The sequence below is a fragment of the Bos indicus genome, chromosome 16 (assembly GCF_029378745.1).
Source record: "Bos indicus isolate NIAB-ARS_2022 breed Sahiwal x Tharparkar chromosome 16, NIAB-ARS_B.indTharparkar_mat_pri_1.0, whole genome shotgun sequence".
Taxonomy (NCBI): Eukaryota; Metazoa; Chordata; class Mammalia; order Artiodactyla; family Bovidae; genus Bos; species Bos indicus.
In genome coordinates, this window is record NC_091775.1 from 4,212,569 (window position 1) to 4,232,766 (window position 20,198).

Here is a 20,198-nt window from a genome sequence, read left to right on the forward strand (position 1 = left end):
GCTCCACACATGCCAGAGACACAGCTCAATTGTCCCCAGAAGTTGGGGGGTGGGGATAGTCGGGGGGAGAGGACAGCCTGGCATGGAAAGGCAGGAATGTGGGAAGGCCCATTGTTGCTTTCTTTTTGCTATAACTTCAGCAAATTGATTCTTTGATCACAACCCTTGTTTTTGCAATGGATCAATAAGTACTTTCCTTTCCCCCGGATATTTGAACCTTCCCTCTGCTCCTCTCTTCTCTTCTGGATACTAAGGGAACTCCTGAAAGCACCCATTGTCTTAAGCCTCTTTCCACTCCCTTCCTTGGGGCTCCCCAGGAAGACTGCTGCCTGAACTCTTGAGCAGTGCCCCAAGACAGTGGTCGCCCTTATCATTTACCCCCATCCTCATCCCGTTCATCCTGAATTCCCAAGACTGGACGAAGAACAGATGATCCGTGCAGGGCTTTCACAGAGCCACTGCCTTGGTGGGAAGGCGGTAATCAGGGACCCGCTGGCATGGTCCCGTCTGCACAGTGGCCGGTGCTTCATGGGAGGTGCGTTTGCCGTTCGCCCTTTGAGCTGCCAGCCACCCAGATACAGCGAGGGGACTTAAAGCACATTAAGTCTTGGATTCCCTCCTTATAACTAGAATATCCTAGCAGCTTATTTTTCTGGCTAACATTCATGATTCTCTTTTTAACAGATGGAATCATAACCTTTTATATATATATACCCTAGGATTTTAAAACTGGTGCATCAGGGATATTCTTTTGTACTATCCCTCTCTTTCTTGCTATAAAATTTCATGGCGCTTCATCCTCTCATTGTCACTTAATAAATAATTATTGGGTGCTTACTATATTCAAGGCATTGTATGAGATGAGAATACAAATCTGACAAAAGAGCAATGAACAGGAGTTTGTGGGTTCAGACTGTAAGTCTGCTATTTCACAGCTGTTTCCATGGACAAATAACAACTTCTCCAAGATTTAGTATCAAAAATATAGAGATAATAATAAATACCTCATAGATTAATACCCCCTCATAGATGACTACAAAGATTAAATAAGGTTATGCCTATAAATGATTAATGTACACTAAGCGCTGGGTGAATTAAGCTACAGTTAACTGTTTGTATTAACTACTGATTGCAAGATATAGTCCAGGCCCTTCAGAAACGTATGCTATAGTTGAAAGGGAAGAGCACATTTACATAAACAGCTGTAATCAAGGCATTGTATATATGAGGTGTCCCGTAAATGGCATAGATAATAATTGCTAGAGAATGTGAGACAGGCAGTGAAGAAGGAGCTCATATTTAGCTTGATTCTTAAAGGAAGACCTGTGAACCAACGTGTATCAGCACAGACTCCATTCCTGCATTTGTGATAGACATCACCGATCAACCTGGGGCTCTTCTGTTTTTCAGTTTTTAAAATTTGCTGTGTTGATATAGAAAAATAGGTAAAATATATATGTATAAGAGGTGAGTAATTATAAGCAAAAATCAAGGTAAATAACCACTCAGGTCAATACATAGAACCTTATCAGCATTTCAAAAGTCCCTGCTGTGTACTCTTCCCTAGTGAAAGCTCTTTCTATTCCTCCCCACTATCCTAACTTTGTGACAATGATAATTATTATCATTGCTTTCGTTAAGCTGTAGCCTCTAGGTGTTCACCTTTAAAAGCTTCGTTTTGCCTGTTTCTGAACTTTACATAGTGGAACTATACTACATGCGTCCTTTTCTGTCTTGCTTCTTTTGTTTGCCACAGTTGGTTAGATTCTTTTGTGCTGTTGCATGTAGCTGTACCTTGTGTATTTTCACTGCTGTAGGGTTCCACTTTATGAATTCACCACAATTTGTTTATCCATTTCGTTGTCATTGGGCATTTAGGTTGTTTTCAGTTGGGACTAATGCAGACGATACTATCAGTTCAGTTCAGGTCAGTCGCTCAGTCATGTCCGACTCTTTGTGACCCCATGAATCGCAGCACGCCAGGCCTCCCTGTCCATCACCAACTCCCAGAGTTCACTCAGACTCACATCCATCCAGTCAGTGATGCCATCCAGCCATCTCATCCTCTGTCATCCCCTTCTCCTCCTGCCCCCAATCCCTCCCAGCATCAGAGTCTTTTCCAATGAGTCAGCTCTTCGCATGACGTGGCCAAAGTACTGGAGTTTCAGCTTCAGCATCATTCCCTCCAAAGAAATCCCAGGGCTGATCTCCTTCAGAATGGACTGGTTGGATCTCCTTGCAGTCCAAGAGACTCTCAAGAGTCTTCTCCAACACCACAGTTCAAAAGCATCAATTCTTCGGCGCTCAGGTTTCTTCACCATCCAACTCTCACATCCATACATGACCACAGGAAAAACCATAGCCTTGACTAGACGGACCTTTGTTGGCAAAGTGATGTCTCTGCTTTTGAATATGCTATCTAGGTTGGACATAACTTTCCTTCCAAGGAGTAAGCGTCTTTTGATTTAGTGAACAATTAAGTTTGTGCTTACTAGGGTGTGTACCTAGTAGAGGAGCTTCTGGTTTAAAAATTGGCATATCTTCCTTTTTATATAATGCTAAACTAACCCACTCCAGTACTCTTGCCTGGAAAATCCCATGGATGGAGGAGCGTGGTAGGCTGCAGTCCACGGGGTCGCGAAGAGTCAGACATGACTAAGCAACTTCACTTTCACTTTCAAACTATTTCCCAAAGTCAGTTCAGTTCAGTTCAGTCACTCAGTTCATTTCAGTTCAGTTCAGTCGTTGAGTCGTGTCCAACTCTTTGCAACCCCATGAATCACAGCACGCCAGGCCTCCCTGTCCATCACCAACTCCCAGAGTTCACTCATACTCACGTCCATCGAGTCAGTGATGCCATCCAGCCATCTCATCCTCTGTCGTCCCCTTCTCCTCCTGCCCCCAATCCCTCCCAGCATCAGAGTCTTTTCCAATGAGTCAGCTCTTCGCATGACGTGGCCAAAGTACTGGAGTTTCAGCTTCAGCATCATTCCCTCCAAAGAAATCCCAGGGCTGATCTCCTTCAGAATGGACTGGTTGGATCTCCTTGCAGTCCAAGGGACTCTCAAGAGTCTTCTCCAACACCACAGTTCAAAAGCATCAATTCTTCGGCGCTCAGCCTTCTTCACAGTCCAACTCTCATATCCATACATGACCACAGGAAAAACCATAGCCTTGACTAGATGGACCTTTGTTGGCAAAGTAATGTCTCTGCTTTTGAATATGCTGTCTAGGTTGGTCATAACTTTCCTTCCAAGGAGTAAGCGTCTTTTAATTTCATGGCTGCAGTCACCATCTGCAGTGATTTTGGAGCCCCAAAAAATAAAATCTGACATTGTTTCCACTGTTTCCCCATCTATTTCCCATAAAGTGATGGGACCTCAGTCATGTCCAACTCTTTGCGACCCAGTGGACTGCAGCACACCAGGCTTCTTTGTCCATAACCAACTCCCAGAACTTGCTCAAACTCATGTCCATCTAATTGGATGGTGATGCCATCCAATCATCTCATCCTCTGTCGTTCCCTTCTCCTTCTGCCCTCAATCTTTCCCAGCATCAGGGTCTTTTCCAATGGGTCAGTTCTTCACATCAGGTGGCCAAAATATTGGAGCTTCAGCTTCAGCATCAGTCCTTCCAATGAGTATTCAGGACTAATTTCCTTTAGGACTTTCCCAAAGTAGTTATTTGTAATTTTCACCCCCACCAGCAATGTATAAGAGTTTCATTTTTCTGCAACCTTACTAATGTTTAGTATGGTCAGATTTTTAATTTGAGATATAGTTTTATATTTAATTTTAGTTATTGTCTTATCAGTTTTAATTTGCTGATAGGATTGTTATTATCAGCAAATTTGCAACAATATGATTACTATGAGTTTGAGGGCTTTTCTAGTTTGTATTGACCATTTAGATATATTGTTTAATGAAATGCCTTTTAGGAATATTAATCCTTTTATTGGTTATATGAATAGACATATTCTTCTACACTATATTTTACTTTTTCCTGTTCATATTTTCTATTGGCCAATAAAAGTTCATGATTTTAATGTGCTTTCATTCGCTTTCCTATGGTTAGTGCTTTTACTGCCATATTTAAGAAAGCCTTTCATGCCCTACGGTATTTAAGACATCCCATTGTATTGTCTCCTGATGGTCTTACAGTTTTATCTTTTACTTTATAGCCTTTAAGCCATTTCCGTGAAATCAGTTTTTTAGAATTTATTTATCTATTTGGCTGTGCCAGGTCTTGGGTGCTGCACGTAGGATCTTCGATCTTAGTTGTGGCACGTGGGATCTTTGGTTGCAGCATGGGAACTCTGTAGTTCCCTGACTAGGGGTCGAACACAGACCCCCTGCATTGGGAGCACAGAGCTTAGCCACTGGGACACTGTCACTTTTTACATATAATGTGAGGCACACAGTTTAATTTTTTGAAAAGTTGCCATGCAATTTACATTTCACCATTGATTGAAAATTCATACGCTCACTTTATTTTAAAGTATATATATTGAAGATTTTATCCTGTACCAGATATAGTAAATGCTTTACATACAGTAAGTAGACAGGTGACATTTGAGCTTGGTTTTTAGTGAATGAAAATGCTTTCATAATTAGAAATGGAAAAGTAAGGAGTTCATGAGTATGCAAGGGAAGTTAGAGTGGAAGGACAGTCCAAAAGGAAAGAAGACATTTCAGGACCAAAGAGAGCATAGAAACACACCCACCACCTTCAGAGGGTGGCGAGGAAAAGAGTTTGGCTGAACCAGAGTATTTATGAGGAAGGTGCTTGAAACAAGGCTGAAGAGGGCCCTGAATGCCAGACCAAGGAATCTGAACTTCATTCTGAGTCCGTGGGAGTGAAGGGAGATTTAGTCTTAGGAAAATGATATAACAGAGCTCTTGTTTCAGAAAGACTGAGCCTCTAATCCAGGGGCAGAGTAATAAGGGCCCCCATGTGGTAGCTTCCCTGATAGCTCAGTTGGTAAAGAATCTGCCTACAGTGCCGGAGACCCCAGTTCGATTCCTGGGTCAGGAAGATCCGCTGGAGAAGGGATAGGCTACCCACTCCAGTATTCTTGGGCTTCCCTTGTGGCTCAGCTGGTAAAGTATCCACCTGCAATGCAGGAGACCTGGGTTTGATCCCTGGGTTGGAAAGATCCCCTGGAGAAGGGAAAGGCTCCCCACTCCAGTATTTTGGCCTGGAGAATTCCATGGACTATATACCATGGGGTCGCAAAGAGTCGGACATGACTGAGCAACTTTCACTTTCACTATGTGGTAGCAGTAGCAGAGGGAATGAAAAGGAGAAGATGTTACATATATCCTAAAGGAAAATCAGCAGCACATGGCCACTTATTGGAGACAGAATTAGAAGTCAATGATTACTTTTTTTCCGTTTTTATAACTAGTGTCAGTTAAGAAAGGCCAGTGTGCTAGATAATTGGTGGAGCTATTTTCACATATGGCCCAGGAATTAGATGGCCAAGCCTTCAAGCCCCAAATGGCCCCATAGAAGACTTTGATATGTACTCAGTTTTAGAATTTCTTGGGTAGTTCCTCCCTTTCGTGGACTTAAGAGTTACCAGAGAATGCCTGAGATTTAAATCTGGAGTCTCAATTACTACAACTAATTACTATGCCCTTTATATGAGGTAGATTCATCCTTCTCCTATCCTTTGATGGATTGTGGTTTTCGAAAAGCCCCTAAGGAAGTAATGAAGACCATATTTTAAACCTCAGGCTTGCTTCTCTCTTATTTTACCAGAGTATGTTGGTTACCATGTCCTGGGAAATGAAAAACTTTAAAACGTGGTAAGCCTTCACTTTTACCAGTATCATTCTTTCTTTCATACAAAGCATACTTATTAGATATCCACCATTGCACTGGACCTGATGAAGCCTACACATAAACATGAAGTAATGCCTGTCTTCCAAGTTTAAACTTTGAATTTGATACTAGGACAGCTGCTGCTGCTAAGTCGCTTCAGTCACGTCCAACTCTGTGCGACCCCATAGACGGCAGCCCACCAGGCTCCCCCGTCCCTGGGATTCCCCAGGCAAGAACACTGGAGTGGGTTGCCATTTCCTTCTCCAATGCATGAAAGTGAAAAGTGAAAGTGAAGTCACTCAGTCGTGTCCAACTCTTAGTGACCCCGTGGACTGCAGCCTACCAGGCTCCTCCGTCCATGGGATTTTCCAGGCAAGAGTACTGGAATGGGGTGCCATTGTGGTAATTCAGACCAACCCTTCTGCTTCTTTGGAGCTGCTTTTGCTAAGAGGCACCTGCTATTCTAGAAGAGAAGCCAAGCATAGCTTGTAATAATACCCTTATAGGGTTAACAGGACAAAAATTGGAATTCAGGCTAAGGAAGAGGGAGCCCTAGTAAACTTCCCCAGGCTTTGGGACCCCACAGGAATACAATTTAGAAGTAACAGTGAACCAGAAATAGACTCTAGCAGTCTCACAGGGACTGAAACCTAGCTTCAAATTATCTTAATCTCTCATTGGATTAAGTTGATCCAAGATATCTAGTGACTATAAGAAATTTAAGTCTTCTCTAGTGGAAGATGCTATCATCCTAGCCCTAATACCTCTCATTGTTTTGTATATGCACTAGTAAGAAAAGCAATAGATCTATAGGAGGTCCATATAATGATTATCAACTTTAAATTAACTATGTTTATGAAGTCAAATAATAACAAAAAATGGGAAAATTATAAAAAAGAATCAAACAACTCAAAATGGATCAAAAATACAAATTTAAGACCTAAAACTTTAGAAGAAAATGTAGGCATAAAGCTTTGTGACCTGGGATTAGGTGACAGTTTTTTAGGTATGGCACCAAATACAAGCACCACAAGGAAGACGTACAGAAATTGAAGTTCATCGAATTTTAAATTATTGTACTGCAAAGGACAGAATCAAAAAAAAAAAAATTAAGACAACCTATAGAATAGGAGAAAATATTTTTGAATCATATTTCTGATAAGGATGGAGTATCCAGAATATATAAAGGACTCTTACAACTCAACAATAAGGAGAGAAACAGCCCAGTCTTTAAAAAGGCAAAAGGCTTACATAGACATTTCTCTAAAGAAGGAATGCACATGTCCAGGAAGCATAATGGTGCTTTGTGAATTGTTTGGAATATGAGTTTTATCTCAGTGTTAAAAAAAAAAAAAAAAGAAACAGAAATTTGAGTATTGAAAAATACAGTAACTGAAATAAAGAGCTCAGTGTGAATTAAACAGCAGACTAGACAAAGCTGACCAAAGAATTAATGCACTGGAAGATAGGTTAGGAAAAAATACATACTGAAGCTGAGAATGAGAAAAGGATGGAAAATACACCCCCCACCCCCTGCAAAACAAAGAGCATAAGAGACTTGTGGGATATGATAAAGGATTATGAACCCCAAGGAAGATAAATACAAAGAAAATTACACTTAGGTGCATTATATTAAAAATGCTGAAAACTATGACATAGAGAAATCTTAAAAACAGCAAAGGAAAAAAAAAAACTAACATTACTTTCAAAGGAACTTCTGGCAGCTGACTTCTCAACAGAAACAATAGAAGAAAAGAGAGTGGAATGAAATGCTGAAAGAGAGAGCTTTCCAAAATGAAGGTGAACTAGCCAGTTTCAGACAAAAACCTCATATAACTTCTCACCAGCAGCACTTACACTAAAAGAAATACTGAACGGTATGTTTTTAGGCAGAAATAAAATGCTCTCAGATAGAAGCGTGGAGATGCAGTAAAGAGTGAGGAGAAGCAAAAAGTATGTATGAGTATACACCTAAATGAATATTGACTTTAAAAAATAATTTCTTGCAGGGTTTTAAACATATGTAAAATTAATGTAAATGGAAACAGTGCAATCTGTGTCTAGGCAGAAATTGGGAGATAGACTTAAAGGAATTGCCCAGAAAGTGGTAAGAGTATTAATTTATTTTGTTGTTGTTGTTTAGTCTCTAGGTTGTGTCCAACTTTTTTGCAACCCCATGAACTGCAGCCCACCAGGCTCCTCTGTCCATGGGATTTCCCAGGCAAGAATACTGGAGTGGGTTGCTGTTTCCTTCTACAGGGGATCCTCCCGACCCAGGGATGTTTATCTCCTGCATTGGCAGGTAGATTCTTTACGCTGAGCCACCAGGGAAGCCCATTAATTTATATTAGACTTTGGTAAGTCAAGGATATATGTCATAATTTAGGGTTATCACTAAAGAAATAGTATCTCTACCAATCTAAGAGAGGGGAAAACTAGATAAATAAAAAATAGCCCCAAAATTTATAAGAAAGATTCTGGTAAGCGCAAAACTGTAGGCATACAGAACATAGCAATGGCTTCCAGGGGTGAAGGGTGGAGGAGAGTTGGACCACAAAGAGGAGGCAAGAATGAGTGTTTTGGTGAGTGATAGGACTGTTGTGTGTCTTAATTGCGGCAGTTGTTACTCATTTTGCACACCTGTCAAAAAATTTAGGATAAACCAAAAAGAGTGACTTTTACTGATTTTTTTCCCAGTGGAAGGAAAAAAGAAGATTAAAAAAATGAGAAAAAGAGAACACATAGCATCTAGGTGGTTGGTGGATTTAAGCCTAAATGTGTCAGTAATTACAATGAGTGTAAATAGATTCATGCAAAATAAAAATAAAACAGATTTTAAATAAACAAAACTGAAGTATATAATTGCTTATAAAAGAAAGGATATAAAGATATAGAAAGAGTTAAAGCAAAATGATGGGAAAAGATAGCTGTGATAAAATCTGACCAGGTAGATTTTAATGCAAAAAAGAACTATTAGAGATAAAGAAGGACATTTTGTAATAATTAAAGATTCAAGTTACCAGGAAAAAGTATATACTTAATAAGGCAACCTTAAAACATATAAATCAAAAATGGACAGAATCAAAAAGAGAGACAGACAAATCATCAACCCCAGTGGGAGGTTTAATACACCTAACTTAGTGAACGATAGATAACTAGACAAAAACAAACACAAAAAATCAGTAAAGATATAGGAGACTTGAAAAGACAGTGAACGAACCTGGCCTAAATGACACGTGTGGGCCCTGTGCCCAGCACCCGCAGGCGGATAGATGTTCTTTTTGGCAAATTTATAAAGCCTGAAGTAAAGAGAAAAACTGACGTGCTTAGGTGAGAAATCAGAGCTGGAGATTGGAAATGATCAGTTCCAAACTCTGTGCATCCTCTTTCTTACAATTCACTGATTTTTCACTGGGGATGAGGGAGGGTGCCTTCCTCCAAGGATGTAGATGTTTTTAACTTTCTGTGAACGGGCAGGCGTAGCTGTGAGTGTGGACACAGTGTGGACAGAGACTAACGGGTGCAGACTGCCGCTGTCAATGAGGAGACCTGTCCTCACTCAGAGCTCCACCCAGCCCCAAGGAAATGCTTCCTGATCTGCCAGTGAGGACTCTGTCTCCCAGAGCTGGCTTTATGCTCCTGTCAGGTCTAACTCTGGCACCTGAAGTGTCAAGAAGATGCTCTCTTCATAAGGGAACCCCCTGCTCCCCTTTTACTCTCTGGACAGTGGGATTCTAAGGCCATTCCAGAAGTATGGGAAGTACACAGATCCCTCAATGAACTGACTTTGCTGCCAGGTTCCTCTTTAAATTGTCTAATCAGCGATTGTCCCAGTGCCCCAGGCATTTCCTGTAGGGTGCTGCTGACTGTTTTGCTTCCTACCAGGCTGCCCTGCATGCCATGTTCACGCTGCCAACTTTCAGATGGGCTCTATTAACCCCTATTCTCCCAACCTCCTCCCAGGCATCTGGGAGCCACAGGGGTATTCTTCCTATCCCCCAGCTCCTGGAATTCCTTATTGTAGGCATGTGCTTACATTCGCTTACCAGTCTGGCTTTTCTCCCCCTTCTTGCTGAGTTCCAACCCATTGTTTTTCCTCCAGAGTTCATTTTGCAGCTGCTGAGAGATTTGTGTTCTCATGTTGCTTGTTTGCCTTTGCGTGTTTTGTCCCCTGTGTACTGATCTCTACAATGATGCCATGGTCATCCAGACACCATTTCTATGCCTTTCGTGTCCTGCCTGGGGGTGGGGTGATCACTCATCTTCAACATGACCTCAAGGAGTCCTTTAGCACTGGAGATCAGGACCTACAGACACCATTCCACTCCCACAGATCATTATCCTGAAGAGTTAAAGATGGGGATTTGCCAAGAGAAGGATCACAGTGATGGTTTAAGAAACGAAGCCTCGGACTTGTCTCTTTCCTTTTAAGGGATATTACTTTCAGCTTGTTTTCTTAGTATTCAGTGCAGTTCAGTCACTCAGTTGTGTCCAACTCTGCAACCCCATGGACTGCAGCAGGCCAGGCTTCCCTGTCCATCACCAACTCCTGGAGCTTGCTCAAATTCATCGAATTGGTGATGCCATCCAACCATTTCATCCTCTGTCATCCCCCTCTCCTGCTGCCTTCACTCTTTCCCCACATCAGGGTCTTTTCCAATGAGTCAGTTCTTCACATCAGGTGGCCAAAGTATTGGAGTTTCAGCTTCAGCATCAGTCCTTCCAATGGATATTTAGGACTGATTTCCTTTAGGATTGACTGGTTGGATCTCCTTGCAGTCCAAGGGACTCTCAAGAGTCTTCTCCAAAACCACAGTTCAAAAGCATCAATTCTTCAGCACTCATCTTTATTTATAGTCCAACTCTCACATCCATACATGACTACTGGAAGAACCATAGCCTTGACTAGACGGACCTTTGTTGGCAAAGTAATGTCTCTGCTTAATATTACTTACTATTCTAAAATTTTACTTACTATTCTAATTTCCTAGTACTAGAATAGTCCATTCCAAGAGATTGGAACAACCATGGGAGGACATTCCGATTGCTATAGGGTTGTGTTTTATGAATACATTGTATCATTCCAAGGTCTTGGGAGAGCAGAGGGCCTTCAGTCTCCTCCTGTCCCCCACCTCCACCCCACCCCTGCCTTAGTCCAGTGGGACTCAGCCTTGTCTGAATCAGATGTTTCCCTGATAGGAGGCTCCAGTCTGTTGTAACAGAGCACAGTAAGTATCCATGGGAGGTAGAAATTGAATCCATAGAGTTCACTGTCATAGCAAAGAATGGATTTTCTCCCAGGGCCTACTAGCGTTACTGTGGATTATTAAGTCTGACTACTCATACATTCCAGAACTTCTGGGAAAGCCTTAAGGAAATGGCTTTCAGAAACAAGTGCCCTAGAGGAGAACGCTCTTGGATTTCATTAAACCAGAATTTAGTAGTGGGCATTCTTTGTCTTCTCTGACCTAGGCAGCAGGGATTGTCCTACCTTTAGACATTTAATTTATCACCCCAACTGAACTAAGTCGCAGTTGTACATCTGAGAAGGATCTTTTCTGTGTAATCTACCTAGAGAGATAGAAAATAAATCTATCCTTTTTACTTTGCCTCTACAGCCACTGACCCCCATCCCCACCGACTTCTTCCTTTTTGCTGAACATCTACTCCTCTCCTGTAGGAAAATTGCTTATTTCTTGCAGAGTTATTATTACTTTTGTTATTAGTGAAACTGGGGAGGGGAATAGATTGTGCAGCAGCAGTATAAGAAAAACCAAAAATTCTTCTTCCCTGTGGTTGATAGAGCCTCTCTATTGGAGGGATTTAGCTACAGTCCTGCCTGAGGAGTAGCTTCTGTGAAAGCATGATGTGTAAGTCTAAAATTTTATCTAATTGATTCAGCAACTGGTTATCTTACTGGCTACTGTGTGCAAAGCAGTGGGCTGGGCACCATGGAAGACAGAAATCAGGTTTAAAGTTAGAGTCTGTCTCTTTCATTAGTTTTAGGTGGTTTCATATTTTAGTAGCTTTGGGATTTTCTTAAGATTAAGTTCTTTAGATAAACAGGAATCTAATTGAGAAACCAGGTGTATTTCAAAAGGCGAATTCTGAGATGGATATAATGTGGCTCAGACTGTGTCAGGCTTCTGACATTTTCTTTTAAAATATGACTCTTGTTACAGAGGGAATTTAACTATGCTCATCTACGTCTGAGTGAAGGAGAACCTGGTGAGTTTTTAGTTTGTATGATGCTGAGAAGCTCAAGGGATTCTTTAAAAATGAAATGTGACTGCTTTGGGGGTCACTTATACTGATGCAATATCTTTACAACTGGAAATACCTATTAGTAACTTAGAAAGAAAAATTCAAAGAAAAAGCAAGATTTTTTGAAATCACATTTCTGTTTCTAGCAAGCTAGGTTCTAACTTGCTCTGGAGTTAGGTCAAGTGTAGAAACCTCTTGGCTAAGGTAGAAAAAAAAAATTCTTCTTGAACTAGAAAACTAAGATAAGAATTCCATCTCTAGTAATGCTTTTGAGACTGGAAGAGCGGCATTCTCATAGGCTCAGACATCAGCTTCATGTCCATCTTTCTCAATAGACTGTAAACTTTTAAACTGTTTTGTATACTGCTGTGTGTGCATGCTCATTCATGTCTGACTCTTTGCAACCCTAGGACTGCAGCATGCCAAGCTCCTCTGTCCATGGGATTTTCCAGGCAAGAATTCTGAAGTGGGTTGCCATTTCCTCCTCCAGGAGATCTTCCTGACCCAGGGATCAAATCCATGTCTCCTTCGTCTCCTGCATTGGCAGGCGGATTCTTTTATCACTGAGCCACCAGGGAAGCTCAGTATACTGCTATATTTCCAGTTAAACCACAAGTTCTTGACACATAATAGATGTTCTATAAATATTTGCCAATGGATTCTTAGAGATCACTCCTTAAAACCCAGCATTTCCCACCTTGCCAGCAGCTAGTAATTGAACCTTCTTCAAAGCATGTAACTAGCCAACTTGAGGGCCAAGTTACATAGCACTTATCTTGGTTGGTGAGCTTCTTCCACTATTTTCTTTATCAATGCCACAATTTGTGGGTCTAGTCTTTTTAAACCTGTGTATAACGACTCATTGATTAATTGTAAAATGAATTTAGTAAATTCTGACTAGCATTAAAAACTTGAAGAAAAGAGAAAAGAATAGGAAATATCAGAAAGCACTGCACATAAACTATTTTTACTGTAGACACACACACATTATACTGGATTACAGTTTTTTAAATGTATTTTTAGAAATCCTGTTCTACTCTGTCTTCAGAAGGTAGAAGAACTTCAAGGTGTTTCTTTCACGGCAGCTCCTAGCCTCCCTCTCTATATGTCTTGCAGTTCAGTATATTTGTATTTTTATGCTACCGTGGGCTCTCCAGAGTATCATCAAAGCACGACCTTGCTACAGCCACCATGTGGTATCTTAGTCAGCGAGTGAAAGCTGGGTAGAAAGTGTCCCGCCGCACAGCCACAAGTAGTGTGGCCACAGGGAAATCTAGAAGTCACTCCTGAGCTCTGACCAGATCCCCCTACCCTGCACGCCCACTGCCGCACCCTGCACCACCTATTTTGATGGGCTGAGTTGGGTTGGGGCGAGGCCAGACACAGTGCCCACTGTCACCCAGTGCTGGCCCTGCTGCTGCACAGCCATTACTTTTAGCCCTGTCCTCCCCCAAAAAACATTTCAGGCATAGCTCTAGCTCTTGACATTTGGCCACTTTGAAGTAGTGAGCCCCAGTGCCCCTGAAACTGTCACTGTCCATCTGGTGACACTTCTCTTGCTGCCAGAGCTTTGTATAGGGTTCATGTCTCTTTCCTCTGAAATCTGTTCATGTAAATTCAGTTTCACATTTTTTTAACAGTCAGTCTCAGAAGTATCTTTTGGGTAGGGAGGAGGGTAGCCCTGGTGGAGGGAGCTATATGCCCTTGAAAATTCGATTCTTTCTTGGAAATCTGCTGACACAAGCTAATCGGCGAAGAACTAAATGACCCTACTGTTTCTACCTGCTGACAGGCTCAGCCTTGAGACGGAGCTGAAATTAGCTCTCACCACATGGCAGAGACATGTCTTCCTCTTTTTCTCTTTCATACAAATAAGGGGTAATCTGGTGCCTATCAAATAATAGAGCTTTGTAGTATAGGTTGAGAGCCAGTAAGCCACAGCCCCTCCTCTCCAGCTTGCCAAGCCACGTGGGTGCTGAGTAAGTACATAGAGAGTCAGGTAACCTCCCTGATGAGGACTGGTTTGAAAACCCTTTCCTAATCAGTGTTATTTGGGAGGTGCTCACACAAGGCCCATCCCAGCTCAGGGACATATATTGCTCCAAAGCTAAGGGACCAGTGTCCCACCAGCCCAGCCCATGTTTCCTTATGTTTCTGCTGCTGTATCCTTGCTGTGGGTGAGGAGCTTTCAGAACTTGCTGGTCTTGGGGAAACGAGGCTGTATGTTTCGGTTCTGTTGTCCAGAGCTGTTATCTGTTGGAGGACTCCCTGCCCATTTTGTAAGCACACAGCTGGCAGGCCCTGTTGCAATCTCGCTGCCTTCCGATCAGCCCCGCCCCGGCAGCAGGCAGGCAGGGGGTGGGGGTGGGGGGCCTGGGAAACACGCGGCCAAACAGTTGTGGTGAGTGTCAAAATAAAAGCCCCCGCCTGGGCACACCAGGGCCCTCCCCCCCAGAGAACCAGCATTGTTCACTGTGCCACATCTCTAGTCTAAATTTAGGCATCTTCTCTTTTTTTCCAGGCAAAGATTACTATGCAAACATTTAAGAGAAAAACTTTGCCCAAAGTCATTTTTTCCCTCGACTTCTATTTGGTTTCCTACGATGTTTAGATGACTCATTCTCTTCCAAGAAATTTTAAAGAAAAGAGATTCAGGCTGTGTGATAGCTCACAAAGCCTGCTCTGTAGGCTCTCTCTCTTCCCTGCCTCGGAGCCCCTTGCTGTTTTTCATAGGAAACGGAAAGGCCCCACAGCCTACATTGTCACGGCCTCACCAGGCCCTGTTGTTCCCAGGAATAAATGTCCCCCTTGTCTTTGGGTGGGGCCCCCTTGGAGCTTCCCCGTTCTGACAACCGCTCCGCGGCCGACGCCAGCACAGAAGCCCTTCTCAGGTCACCGGGGCCACACTGGCCCCCAGAGGCACACAGCTAAGGTTTCAGAAATGGAGAACGGTGGCCTTTTCTCATCTGTGAAAGGAGAGGTACAGGCTATTTCCTGCCTCTCCCCTCGAGTCAGAGTGGCTCCCGATGGTGGGGGGCTCTCTCATAACTGTAACCCGGCTGACAACACATGTGTTCCCCGCCCAGCCCACAGCCAGAAGGAGAGTAAGTCAGGATCACTTCAGCAGCCTGTTCAAATAAACAGGGATAACAGTTGAGTCGGTCCTTTTCCAACTAATCAGTACAGGAAAGGAAACATCTGCCTGGGCTTAATTGCTGTTCTATTGGTCATGCTTTTTCTTCCCTCCCCATCCCATCTCCTGTGGAGGGCTAGGTTATTTAAGTCATGGGTCGGCAGCAGGGTAGAGGAATGGGAGCCTTCTCCTGGACCGTCTGCCATCGAAACACCAGGAGGTGTAGGGGAGGCTGGGAGGTGGGCAGCGGGGGCTGGCCTGGAGGCCAGAGGGCAGGGCCTTTGCCAGTGATACTCGTGGTCACTTCCTGGCCTTGTTGCTGACTCTGGGACTAGTGGTTGAGTCATTTCGCCTCACTTCACCTCCTTGGAGCCCTGCTACTTTCATGGGGCTCAGCTCTGCTCGTGATGGGAATCCTAGATGAAAGGCGTTTCCTCTTGTGGCTTCTTCCAGCGGTTGAGGGCATTGAGCGAGAGTCATTTGGGGATAGTAAATTTAAGGTTGGCAAGATACTCCTGAAGCCATCCATTTTGTAAAGCATCTTGGTCCCAGAGGAGAACCTGCTCATTATCTTCTACTCTATGGAGGAAGGCCAACCCACTGTCCACTGAAGTGGCTGGTGTTCGAATCTAATAAGCCAGGCAAGAGATGGTGAAAAATTATAAAATGGCAGAAGTTGGAAAAGAACTTAGGAATGTTTAAGCCAAAGACTTTCATTCTTTGGAAAGAAAAACAGAAGTCCAGAGAGATGACCAGGTTGTCCAAAGTTATCTTCTTGATGGTGGAGGAGCTAGAAAGAGAAGAGCCTCATGACTGCTAATTCAGGGCTCCCTCTATCCCTCTCCACACTACCAAGTGTAAAAATTCCTGTCTGCTCACAACAAAGGTCATACATGTGTTATATTCCATAATTAATTCCATAACAGAAAAGTGGCAAAGTCTGAAAGAAAAGTGAAAATGACTGCTAAGCATGTAAGAAAAAAGTTTAGGCTCACTAGAATCAAAGGGCTGTAAATTAAAAGAGGATACCATATAGAGTTTTCAAGACAGAAAAAAGTAAAAGAACATTCTTATATGCTTCTGGTGGTATTTTAAATGGGTACATTTTTTCCCAAGGGCAATTTAATGGTGTAAGTTAGCAGTCTTTGACTCAGCAAGGTTACTTCTAGGAGAAAATAATCAAGGTGTGTATGTAAATTATATACAAAGTAATTAAATGCAGCACATTTTATTATAAAAATTTGTATGCAAAGTTAATGTGCAAGAGTATAGGAACTACATCAATATAATCTTATTATAATGCTATGGAAGAATAATATATAGGGGAATATTCACAGCTTATGTCTAAGTGGATAAGTTACAGTGTGTATGAAAGTGAAGTTGCTCAGTCGTGTCCGACTCTGCAACACCATGGACTATAGCCTATCAGGCTTCTCCATCCATGGGATTTTCCAAGCAAGAGTACTGGAGTGGGTTGCCATTTCCTTCTCCAGCGGATCTTCCTGACCCAGGGGTCAAACCCAGGTCTCCTGTGTTGCAGGCAGACGCTTCACCCTCTGAGCCACCAGGGAAGCCCCCTAACAGTGTGTATAATGCAATCCAAATTCCATAAACATTGTAGAGAGAAAAATGTATAACAAACCTGAAGTGGTGATTTCTTAGGAGTAGGAATTAAGGGTTGCATTTTCTTTTTTGAGTTTTCTTATTTATTGCAATAAATGTATATATTCCTTTTGTAATCAGAAAAAAAATATTTTTAAAGTCATACGTCTTGAAAAAAAGCAAATTCTTAAATAATTATGTGTCTGACATGGAGGATGTCAAGGAATTTCTTTGCGTGGGAGCTGAGGTGTCCCAGGGAGTAGTATTATACCACCTATTAGAAGGGTGTTGTTGGTATCTAATTTTTAGTAGGAAAGACCTAGGAGCTGGCAGAAGATTAAACAAGGGCTTTCCCTCTCAATAACCTGGTGATGCCAGTCAGTTTTATGTTTCTGCTCTCGTGGGCTTTGCATAAACATTCAGTATCAAAGGCATGGCTCTTATTTCCTTCCTGCTTCCTTATTCTTTATTTCTGCCCTTCTCCCCATATAGTTAGATGCCAGCCCTGGGCAGCAGCAGCAAAGAATCTGAGAGTTACCACTGCTTAAGGTTAACCTGTTGGAGACTCTTAATGTGTATTATGAACTTCCCTTGTGGCTCAGCTGGTAGAGACTCCACCTGCAATACAGGAGACCTGGGTTTGATCCCTGGGTTGGGAAGATCCCCTGAAGAAGGGAAAGGCTACCCACTCCAGTATTCTGGCCTGGAGAATTCCATGGACTACAGTCCATGGGGTTGCAAAGAGTCGGACACGACTAAGCAACTTTCACTTTCAATGTGTATTATCAGTCTCAAGTAACATTAGCAACCAGTCATGATTGACATACCACTGCCCTGGGAGTCTGGTGTTTCTACCAATAAAGCAATTAAGAGGTATAACTTCTTTTTGCTTGGAGGTTCCTATTTAGTCAGGTACTTTGAAGTCCTTGGATATTTTATTTATATACACATGTCTGTCTCATCCTATTTCACTTCTTACTTTGCTCCACAATTGTCAGGAATGCCTGACTACAAGGATTCAAAAAAGCTCATCCCACCTAACTATTGCTAAGTAGGTTGTAGCTTTCTCTTTGGCAGCCAATTGAAAAATCAAAGGCTACAACCCATTTTCCCTCCACACGATTGCCTTTGCTAGACTCTCAAAGGGGCACATTTCATTTTATTAAAACTCTTTGAGTAATCCGACCATAATTTGGCCTGATCGGAGTGGTTATCTGATTTGCTGGGTTAAATAATGGGCCTTAATTGAGTCTGCGTTATTTGTGGAGTCAATGCTGCTCTTGCCTTTGTTGCCTCCTCCTCCTTCCTTCTGTTTCCCAGTTAACCTTCATTCTTCTTTCTTTGCAGAGTAAAGAAGTCGGCCAGCAGCTCCAAGACGATCTGATGAAGGTCCTGAATGAGCTCTACTCGGTAAATCAGCTGGGTTGCTTGGCCCTTTCACAGGCAGAGGGAAGCAGCATTTGGCAGCTTGTGGCCATAGTCATGTCAGCAACAGAGCTGAGCTGTTGAGGACAGTGCATGATCCCCACTGGGGATGACTTCACCCATCTCTTCTTGCACTCTTATTTTCAAACTGGATTGAGCCCAAAAACACTTTCTCAAAATAGGATCCCTCTTTAGTTATGCAGGCTAACTCTGGCTTCTTTGGGGGCTTAATCACCAGAGACCAGCCAAGGTCTAGGTCACCAGCACAGCTGACCCTCATGAATAGCAAACGAGGGACCCCGAAGCTAATAGTAAGGAACTTAGTTTACATTGCTATTGCTCTTTGAATAGTACACACCCTGTTGGAAAGGACCTGTTGTTCAAAGTTTTGCGTCAGTTCTCGGATTTATCTCCTGGTTTGAGACCAGAGCGAGCGCTCTAGAGGGAAGCAGAGTCCTCGATGCTCTTAATATAAGGGGCCAGTTCAAGCAGAGAGATCTCTGCATCGACTCTCTGGGGTTTTGTAAAGGCCATACCTCAGTGACGGGCCAGGCTTTGACGGGCCAGGCTTTGGTGGCGAAAACACAGTCTGTTCTGAAGTGCCCAGCACTGCAGGCACATGGTATCTGTGACTGACGCGTGTTTCTTCAGGCACAGGGAGGTGGTGGGGCTGTTTTTGTCCTGGTTATGTTTCGTAATTAAAACAAACATGCACACCAAGGAAATTCCTGCTGCCATACAGGGACTATTCCTATTGTGCAGCTAACGCCTTTCAGGGCCCCTTCTCCAGCTGGGCTGTGCCAGGCCTTTGTGTCTTTCTCCAGGGTTGCCCCATCCTGTTTTGGAGGCAAAATTAATTTCCTGTGTTTACTTGCTTATTCACTATAGTTTTTTTTTTTTTTTTCTTTCCTTTTTTTAATTCACAGGAAGACAGGCAGTGGCGACACGTATCACAGGCATTTGGGATCAGAGAATTCCATGTTCTTGATCCAAAAGCTGAGGTGTGGCCACGCTGTCAGGGCAACTGTTACGCAAGTAAATAGGGTAGAGTGGTCATCGGTTTTGTCTCCACTGACGCTCAGTTTGTTTGCAGTTTCTGCTCTGTGACTCTTCTGCTCTGAAGCCAAGTAGATAGATGGTTCCCTTTGGTTCAGTTCCCAAGTCTTCATTTCTTTCAAATGAAGTTAAGCCTTTTTAAAAATAGAAGCATGTTCATGAACCATGTTCAGACTGGATGAGTTTCCTGAACCCCCTGGTCTTTTTAATGCTTTACTTCTGCTCTTTATTTTTAGAGCATCTTCTAGGCACCACGAAGAGCTGTTACTCCTTTCTTCTGGCAGATAATTCACCAGGATAAAAAATGACATGTGTAGTCATTATATGAATCCTTTCATTTTCCCATAAGCATCTTGGGTCTCTGCTGTCACCCTTTCTAGGGAGGAGTAGGGTGGATAATCAGCAAGCCCCAAACCAATTTGAATCCAGTATGCTGTTTCTGCAGGGGACCTGGAGGCAACAGAGGAGGAGCAGTGTCTAGGGATCTGTTAGCTTTACTCTGCATCCTGGTCCCCTAATGTACCATGATTTTTTTTTAATAAATAAGTGAAAAGACATAATATGTTTTGGTGTAAGAAAGAAAACCTTGGAACTCACTGCTTTGGTCTGAGGAGGGCCAAGGTGGCACTTCCAGCTGTAGTCTTCAGGCAGTCCAACATTGACCAGTGTTCACTGGCCACCGTGAGGCCACAGTCAACACAGAGCATAAGGTCCTCCCACTGGTGTGCAAACCAAGAATTGGCTGGGCATGGTGTCTCCTTCCATTAGGTGAGTTGGTACACACTCTTATAATCTATTTAAGGCCAGTAGACAGTAGGAAAAGAGAAATGAGCAGAGATGGAAAGTTCCAGAGAAGGCAAAACAGTCTGGTGCAGTGATTCTCAATCAGGGG

The 20,198-nt window shown here is 42.8% G+C and overlaps 1 protein-coding gene across 4 annotated transcripts in view; it reads left to right on the top strand.

Moving 5' to 3' along the window:
* SRGAP2 (SLIT-ROBO Rho GTPase activating protein 2) overlaps positions 1-20,198 on the top strand; it is a 254,878-nt gene that overhangs the window by 157,618 nt on the left and 77,062 nt on the right. For all 4 annotated transcript variants that reach the window (XM_019976412.2, XM_070767834.1, XM_070767835.1 and 1 more), the window contains exon 5: positions 18,173-18,235. In XM_019976412.2, the coding sequence (XP_019831971.1) occupies positions 18,173-18,235 (63 nt within the window). The remainder of the gene's footprint in view (positions 1-18,172; positions 18,236-20,198) is intronic.